Source organism: Vigna radiata, chromosome 9 (assembly GCF_000741045.1).
Source record: "Vigna radiata var. radiata cultivar VC1973A chromosome 9, Vradiata_ver6, whole genome shotgun sequence".
Taxonomy (NCBI): Eukaryota; Viridiplantae; Streptophyta; class Magnoliopsida; order Fabales; family Fabaceae; genus Vigna; species Vigna radiata.
The window spans coordinates 5,738,109-5,748,004 of NC_028359.1; the positions used below are offsets into that span (position 1 = coordinate 5,738,109).

Genomic DNA, 9,896 nt, shown 5'->3' on the forward strand with positions numbered 1-9,896 from the left:
GCAATGAAGAGAAAGACAAGGCTCTGAAACGAAAAAAGAATCTCAATAATGCGGTACTATGCATATGCTTTTGAGCCACCATGCCCCACATGAAGAAAGACATGACAATGCTGTTGTCTAACAAGAAAAGACATTTTCTTTATGGTTTGGAGTGGTTGAGGATGTGCCAATAGATCCTGGGTTGGGGCTGCTTCCCCCTCACCCAACCCCACAAATAATATTTTTCAAATCATATTTCAGACAAACACACACGCTATATTAATGTAATGGATAGTGATACATTCACATAAAGTATACTTAAATTACATCCCAAAAATTTTATTCCTTCTTCTCTACACATTGAAAACTTCTCAACAGCTCAACAAGACATCACCATGTTATATACAAGGAGTTCCTGTACTCTTGGCAATGACTCATATTGGAGTGAAAGAGAATTGAATCCATTACCATGATGAAGAAGTGTGTCCTTCCCTTGTGTCTGGACAGATTACTATTTAACATTTGACAAAACTTACATACAGTTCTTTAGGTGTTTCTGATATTGCCATTCCATCAGAATTGAAGTTTGATCAAATGAAAATTTCAAGTTCTAACAGAAGAGCAACACCAAAACCACCTATTAAATTGCATCTAAATTTTCTTTTCTTTCAACAAATGACACATGCATTGGGATTCTCTTCTATGCTTGGAGCATAGTAGTGTGTGGTCATGTAGGGGTTATATGCAGCCCTTTGAGCCTTGATCCATTCCAAAACAGGATCTGGGATTGGCTCTTTCTTTTTCTCATCTTCCTTCTTTTCATCTTTTTTTCCTTCTTCTTTCTTGCCCTCTTCCTTCTTTTGCTCCTCTTTCTTGTCTCCCTCCTTCTTTGCATCTGCTTTCTTTGCATCATCTTTCTTCTCTGGCTCCTTCACTGGTCCTACTTCCACTATGTCTGTCTGCCAGTATTTCCGCAGTTTGCTCACAACACTTACTGGATCTACTGTCCCTATCACTGTTAACTTCTTCTCTTTCATGTTCATGGCTATGGCATCAATTCCTAAGATGTTCCACAACCTCATCATTAGCAATTTTTTCATTGAAAACATAAGTTCTCAAGCAGAACAAATATTTCTCTCAGAAGGTAGAACATCGAATGTGAAAGATGCCAAATTGCCAATCCAATCAGAACCAAACGGTCAAGCAAAAACTAACAATCTTTGACAGAATTCTCATGGGAGAGTTTAACCAACATTACTTTATGAAAATATATCAATAACTGTCTCCTTGCAGTGCTGTATAGAAAAGTTATGTTCACAAAAAAGTTTCAAAAAGCCATTGCAATTCTGCTTTAACATAACCTGTGCAGAATTTGTTGAACAGCTATTACACACCTAGATTATCTGTTACAAACAACTACAGAAAATAAAATCTAATGTTATGCAATATCAAGTCATTTCAGACCAATGCTTTGCATTAAAAATGTTTTGTTGAGAATTAGGTGGAACATATTAGTTTTTATGTTTATAGGTAAGATGTCAGGAAAATAATGAGTAACTTCCAATTGGTACCAAAAGGCACCATTCTGTTCCAGAATATTAGATCTTTATGTTTGATATAAAATAGTTAGAATAATTAAATATACATGACAAATTTAAGAACATAGGCATCTTACTATTAGTATTTTCTCTTTAGTTTTTTGTTATCTTTCATTCAAAACAAATAAAATTAAATATTAAAGCATTTTAGATACAAAAGACGCCACTATAACAAGAGACGTGCAGCCTTCTACCACTGTCCTGTTGACTGATTCTAAATAATTCATTTTTCAAGATGATAAAATGATAATTTAAAATAATAAAAAAAATAGTGGAGGAACAAGCAAAACAGAACAAGCAAATTAACAAGATCAACAACAACAAAAACTACTATTTAGTACAACAAAAACTACTATTTAGTACCTGAAAGAGTTGAAACTGTTTTCAAGGCCTTCTGCTTTTCCTTGTCATCATGCAAATCCAACTTGAGTACAAACTTCTGTAACCAAAATTATAAATTGTTTCAACCCATATTCTATTATAATGAATCACTGAAAGAATGTTTCCAGAACAAACAAAAATAAATGTGAAACACTTGAAACAAAAGTTTCTGTACCAACCAAAAGCTTATTATACATAAGAAAACATGTGATCTAAACCAGACTCAGATTTCCAAACTAAATTCAAACCAGGATTCTGATGAAGAAAGTATAAAAAATCATTAAAGGCCACCCAGATCTTTGAATCTGGAGAAAAAAGGGAGAAAACAGAGGCTGTGAAAAGAAAAAAAGGGAAAAAGGGGAAGGCATAAAGCTCACGGAGAATCAACAATGAATTAAGTTCCGAGTCAAAAGTTAATAGGAGAAAATAAACCATTTTTAGAAAATGAATAAGCAAACAAAGAAGAGCAGAAAAGAACCAAACTTGGCAAGTGTGAAACATACCTTCATTTTTTTTATATCTATGCAATTTTATGCAGAGACCACAGGAAGAGAGAAAAGCTAACTTTTTGAAGAGAAGGAGAGAAAAAAAAATGTGCAGATGCAGAGAGTGGTGAAGAGGGTATCTAATAATGGTCTGATGGAAAAGATGGAAAGGTAGGTTTGGAGAAACAAGTGTCAGAGAACGAAAGATGAGACCAGTTGAAGAAGTATTTATATGAATGTTGTTGTTTTTATTGAGCAGGTGTAAAATGATGTGTATTCCTTTCTGACCTTCTAAACTTTTTATAATTTGTAATTTAATGTAATAGGTGAAAAAGAAAAGAAAAAATTGAAAAAAAAGAAAAAGAGTTTAAAATCATAAGAAATGATGATGATTACAGAAAATAAGAGGAAGATAGTGATAGATTGGAGAGAGAGAGGATGCAAATGAATGCTATCGATCTCGGGACCAAATGAATCATACTTATCAGAAGTAAATACCAAATAAATTCTCTATTTTCCATTCCCAGATCAAATGTTTGAGAAATCTTTGAGTATATTTTAATATTAATAGTTAAAGTATTTTACAAGTCACTATGGATAGAAGAAAATTGTTCAATAAAGTATTCGATAAGTAATTTACTTTTAAAATGATTAGGTTATAAACTATAGGTTATTTTCATTCATGGTTAACTTGTACTTTATTTAACTTTTTATTATTATATAGTATAATTTAATATATTTCTTATTATTCACAAGGATTTTCGCAATGCAAAATAGGAAATTGACAACATTTTAAATGTTTTGGATGTTAAGAAGAATGACTCAGGCACAATTTTACCCATGATTGATCCATGCACTTGTATCTTTAAACGTGATGTTTTTGAAGGTCCTAATATTTTCTACAAACTTTTTTTATCAGATGAGAAGGTGATCCGAAAATTTTCTAGTTGATATATTGCAGATGAGATTAGGATTTATTAATTTTAATTTGTAAAAAGGGAGAATGTGTAAAAAGGGATTTATTAACATTGGTGACAAAAATTGTAAAGTAAGTAAAAATTGAATTATGAAATATTTTCTAACAACAAATGGATAAGGTGATTCATTTAACAGAAAAATTAAACTATACAAATATAAAACATTTGAATACTCAATATACCACAAAAATTTAATACAAATTCAACTAAAAATACCAAAATTTATCATGCATTTAAAATTTAATTAAGTCTAAAAAAATATTTTAACTTAGAAAAACTTAAAATTTAAAAAAAAAAACTAATTAACATTTATCGAATAACTCATTGAAATAAAGTATTTCGTCCAAATAAAGAAAGTATTGTCAAATAAACCTTTAATACTATTTTTTGAAAATACCTATAATTTATGTTGTAAAAAACAATCCTAAAAATATATGACATTACAATATATTGATAATCTATTAACATGTTTTTCTGGTAAAATATATTTTTAATGACTCATAAATGAACTAGACATAATCACCCTTAAACAAATTAGAGATTCAAAACATAAACTGAAAGTACCATTGGTAATTATTCCGTCTTCTAAATAACACTGCATGTTAATATATATTTAATTTTTTTTACAATACTAATCATTTCAGTAAAGTTACTTTTTAATAATGCTTTTTCAATTTATAATACAAGAACCGTCAAGTAAGACTAATTTGATTAATGGCTAAACTCGAAAATTTGAGAAAGTTCAGGAAACCATACTAAATGAGACATAATTTAAATTTTGTTAATAAAAAAACTGAAATATATATATAATATTGTCGTGCCTAAATCCAATTTGATGTTTTTCGAAAGTAAATTGTCGTACAAGTTTACACCTACAAGAAAATTATATTATTTATCTATTTATAAATATTTACAAAATCCAAAAAAGAGTGAGATGTCCATAAAAATAAAAATATAGAAAAATATGAATTTAAATAGGACAATATTTAACTGTTGTAACAGGATGGTGGAAAGTTGTAGGCCCAAGAAAAAGAAAAGAGAAAGAAATATAAAAGTATTAGCAGGTGAGATTTTGACTGGCTGGTGAAGCCACCCCCACCCAAAATATAATTAAGGCTCTTATTTTTTAAGGTAAAATATGTTATTCATATTTTTAATATTTTATAAATCCAGTTTTATCCTCTTTAAAAACTCTTGTCCTATTAGGAAAAAGTGATTTATTAATAAATTGACAGTTTATAATAAATTTATAATCAATAAGCTATGTGACAGCTACACATTTCTAATAAGTTGTGAAGTGATAAAATAGTTTAATAAAGTAAGAGTACTTGATAAAATTAACTGATAAATTAATTAAATGCATATAAATCATGTAAAATAATATAATTATATAAATAATATAATTAAATTTTCATTATTTTTAAAATATATATGATTTTTATTTTAACATGTCATTTTATTTAAATGAGGGATGTAATAGTATTAAATAAATTTAACTTTTACTTATTTTAATGAATTTTGTTTATTTATAAACTTAAATAAACATTACATATGTAATTTTTTTTACAATGTTTATTATACATAATTTTCAATATGTAATAAAATATTAGTTAGTTTAATTAATGGTAAGTAAAAAAAATAGAAAATGTTGAAATATAAAACTTAAGAATTAAATATGATTTTAGTTTTTAATATGAAATTAGAATTCATCCTTTTTAAAATTGTGATATATTTTCATTTTTAAATTTTAAAAATAATAAATATAATTATTTTAATTCAATAACGTTAATTTGTTTAATATATTAAATATATTTTTTATTAAACGTGTTAAATGATATAAACAATTTAATATTAAATTAAATATATATGAAATATAAAAAAAATGTAATTAAATTAAAAGAATTATATACATATACTTTTAAAATTTATATATAAAAGTATACCAAAGTTTTAAATAAAATACAAGTTCTAATTTTGTGAAGTGAGTGAAAACATACTTAATCCTAAAAATTAAATATGTTACAAAATAAAACAAATAGTGTAAAATATTTTTATATTAGTGAAGTTAGTTTATAAAAGTTTGTTAAATATCTAGCATATAATTTCTCTATTTTAGTTCTGAAATTCCATTTTGTTTTTAAGTTAAATCACATTTCTTTCTTTTTCGATGTTTCATTATATTAAGTATATTAAATGTAGTTCTTTTCTTAAGATAATTGTTTGAATTTGGTAAAATTATTACAAATTGTAAAAACATATTTTGAATATTTAAATTGCTTGTTTATTTCTAGAATTATAATTCTATACCATGATGAATCGATACAGTTTGATGTAGTTTATTAGAGTGTTTACTAGTCAAAAGTAAAGTTTAGAAAAAATTGAAATTGAAAAATATGAATAAATACTGAAAAAACATCATATATTTGACATATTTATTGTTTTCTTTTTGGGGGTACTACAAGGCTTTTCTTTTTAGCCTTTGACAATTTCCATTGGTTAGAAAAGAAGATAATGAATTTTCCAACGACTCATCTTCCATTCCAAGAATTTCAGTTAAGAGTCCTTTTGGGTCGTCCAAGAGCTATTTATGCATAATTTCTATTCCCATAAACAACATTAAAAGAAAACAATGTCAAAGAAAATTCTAGAACATCGCAGACAATTTTGAATTTTTTTTTTCAAAAAGCATAAAAAAGTTGAATAATTTGTGTGGTGTTGATCTGAAGAAACAGATGCCAAGAGAGTTTGGTTAAAAGAAAACAAATTCTTACTTTTACCAAATGGACAAAATTAGATTTTTTTTTTCTTGAACGCTTTTTTACTTTTTAATAAAAATATTTGTTTGCAGTTTATTAAAATATAAACACCACTAAATAATAATAACTATAGGTATATAAATTAAAAAAATAATGATATTTAGATAATATTTTTTTGACAACATTTGAACATTGATTACGTGTCAATCTGTTATTGGTAAAAAATTACTCTACAATTAATGTTTATGATTATTATTATTAATTGTGCAGTAATTTTTTACCAGATTGACAGGTAATCAATGTTTAAATGTTGTAAAAAAATGTTGTCTGAATATCATTTTTCATTAAAAAAATATAACTTATACAACTTATAAGTTAATTTAATCATTTAAAACCAATAAGTATTTAAAAAATTATTAAAACTATTAATAATATAAGTACATGATTAATATGTTAAGTGCTTGTTATCTTAATTAGGAGTATGTATGATGGATTAAAACATATTCATATATATTACGTTTTTAATCTTAAATTTTGATAAGAATTTATTTACATTTAAATTAGATCCAACTAAGATTAAGAAGAAATAACCGATTAAACTCAATACTTATGTGACATAGAGTTTATTCATAATTTGTGAAAAGTGTTTAAATGATTTGAGAAAAGATAGCAATCTTTACATTATGTGATATTGATATGCAATGTTGAAGGTCGAAGGTGGTCCATAAATGCTTGAGCATGCGTATCTCTCTGTTATTATCATCAATCGACCGACAAATGTACCTATATATACTTTTTAACATCTATATTAATTAGATGCACATTTTTTGTTATCAATGCTTATCTTCTTCATCACAATATCAGTTATCTTTAATATGTGGGAGAATATTAAGAACTCCAAATCTCTTCTCCTTTTAGAAACCTAATTAATAAAAAATTATATCAATTAAAATCAATTCGAATAATAATTTTAATCATAACTAGGTATAAAAGTACAGTGGTTTTGTAGTATACTTAAGTATTAAAAGAAAAAAAATTAAATACATATTTTTCCACTTTAATTAATAAAACCGTGACAAAAGTTTGAGTTTTAAAGTGAACAATATATCTAGTGATTAACCTAACATTATTATCTTAATAGACAGAAGGTAAAAATAGTTTTTTTTTTTTTTATCTCTAAAGCATAAATACTTTATATTTAGTTTTAAATTTATAAAATTGTGTCTCATCATTTAAAATAGTAAATGGGTTAAGAGATGATAATGCATACGGAAATTTGACTCAATGAGATTTTAGTTGACTAAGTTTTTACTTTCCTTTTTATATCAATTTTTCTACTTTTTCATGTTTTCATGTTGCATGCATGTGTAATGTACGTAGTTACATGACCCAAATAGATAAATCTATGTTATTTCACTTTTTTTATTGATTAAATTAGTCGCTTGCTTTAATTTTGGTTAAAATAATTTAAGTAGGTTTTCTTATGTTTTTCTTACTCTCAGTCAAGTCTCTTCTTTAAAAAAAAATTGCAATTATTAGATAATTTTTGTTAATGTTACACAAAGACGTTAAACATATGTCACGTAACATTTTGTAATTTTTATTATTTTTTAATTAATTTATTTATTAAATTATATACGGGCAATGACAATAATAATATTATTTCCAACGTTCTTCTTATTAAATTTAGTTTAATTATTTTTTAAAGTTAAATAATATTGTCCTTTTCTAAATTGAAATCAAATTTATATATTAATTTTAATAAAAATATTTAGTATACGATTTATATTAAAAATAAATTTGGTTTTAATTTAGATAGAAACAACATTGTTCTATTTAAAAAGAATCAAAACTGAATTAAATAAAACAATATTAAAATCAAATTAAATATAAGACAATGACATTTGACATTAACATTGACACGTGGTACTAACATTGATACAGAATATTGTTGTTGTCATGTCATATTGACAATATGATGTGACACAACATTGACCTAACACGTTAATAAAAAAAATGAAAAATAAATAAATAGAAAATAAAAAACAAAAAATATTACAAACTCACATTTTACATGTTTTCATTATTGTTGGTATAGATCTAAGGAAAATTACCTAATTGAATCAATTCTTAAAAAAAAAACTTAATTGAGAAAAAAAATAATAAAACTACTTCAAATGTTTCAACAAAAATTGGGATTAAACAACTAATTTAACATTTTTTATTTGAAAATTTGATATTGTGATAATAAAATTATCAAGACATGAAAGCCACTTATAAGACATTTGTCAATTTTAGTTGATGAGATTGTTGAAATTGGAATTTGTGTTCTTTGATGGTTAAATTTGAATATTATACCTTATGAGGATTTTGTTGGAAATATATATATTAGTATTATTAAAAAATTATAATAGTTTTAATCTTATAGATACTTAAACTTTTATCAACAATTAATTCTATTGGTAAATGTTGTTTATGGATAAAGATTTTTTAACATTATTATATTTATTTTGTTTTAATTAAATTTGTTACTACTTATTATTTTTATTCTCTTTTACCTATAAATATTATTTATCCACATAAAAAAAACTCATATAACAATTTTTCTAGTTTTATATTTTATATTATCTTTTAAAACATTTCACTCTCTAATAAGTGATAAAAGAAACATCTTTCTCATTCACATATAAAGTAGATGTCATGATTTCCATTGAGTTCGAAAAATTATCATGCAAAAGATAACACTTTGATGAAGTTGATAATGGTGACAACTTACGAGCCGATCTCGATCTCATATACGAGGTATGGAAGAAGCTACAAAGAATCAAGTGACCAATGTCACAATGCACATGTTAGAAAACATTCCTTTCTCAAAGGAAACCTAGCTTGACATAAACATAGTGATGCAAGAAATGATAAGCATAAAGGCAAATTGGCCCCAAACTCAGATGACCACTACTGCATAATGGATTCACTTTAGGGAGAATATGAACTTGCACTCGACAATAAATTATTGTCGAAAACATGGAATGCCACACATATGGAAAAGTACTTCAATTAGGATCAAATGACAACAACTACTTCAATTGGGTTAGGGTGACAACACATATCTACAAGCTAATACGATATAACTTTGGATTGAAACACAATGTTAAACACTTAAAAACGTCTAAAAGTGTTAGATTGAAATATATTTGAATACCAAAGCATCAAAAGTGCTAAGGATTGAACTATATTTGAAGATTAAAAGATATATCTGAATATTAAAGTGTCTAAAAGCACTCAGAACTGACATATATTCAAGGATTGAAAGATACCTGAATACAAAAGCGTCTAAAATCACTAAGAATTGAAAAATATCCATGGATTGAAATATTTTCAAGTACAAAAGCGTCTAAAAGTGCTAACAATGGGAAAATACCAATGGATTAAAATACATCTGAATAAAAAAGTGTCTAAAAGTAATAAGGACTGAAAAATATCCACAAATTGAAATACATCTTCTCAGTATACAAGAAACTAAAAATGCCAAAACGATATCAACACATTAAATAGGTTTGTGTACAACCTACTCAAAGACACAATGAATTTGAGTGGCTAACTTGAGTCACGTATTAAATACACTCGAGTACAACCTACTCAATAACAATAAATTTGAATGGTTAATCCCACTCATATATCACATATGTTTGAGTACATCTATTTGTTGGCCCAATATGT

General features: G+C 25.8%; 1 protein-coding gene across 2 annotated transcripts; it reads right to left on the reverse strand.

Annotated features, from left to right (window-relative positions):
• Positions 1-234: 234 nt before the first annotated feature.
• LOC106772921 (heavy metal-associated isoprenylated plant protein 39) lies at positions 235-2,691 on the reverse strand. Of its 2 annotated transcripts, none has more exons than XM_022786088.1 (3): positions 2,462-2,691; positions 1,941-2,013; positions 235-1,039 (listed from the first exon to the last, which is right to left on the reverse strand). In XM_022786088.1, exons 1-3 carry the CDS (start codon positions 2,465-2,467, stop codon positions 648-650), a joined length of 471 nt encoding a protein of 156 aa, XP_022641809.1. In that variant the 5' UTR covers positions 2,468-2,691; the 3' UTR covers positions 235-647. The 2 variants fall into 2 exon arrangements, with proteins under 2 accessions (XP_022641809.1, XP_014515044.1); XM_014659558.2 differs by having other exon boundaries at positions 1,941-2,016; positions 2,462-2,686.
• Positions 2,692-9,896: the final 7,205 nt, after the last annotated feature.

Coding starts and splice junctions, on each gene's coding strand:
- LOC106772921 (XM_014659558.2), bottom strand. Junction 1,040..1,940: donor AACAGTTTCAACTCTTTCAG/GTACTAAATAGT, acceptor GGAACATCTTAG/GAATTGATGCCATAGCCATG.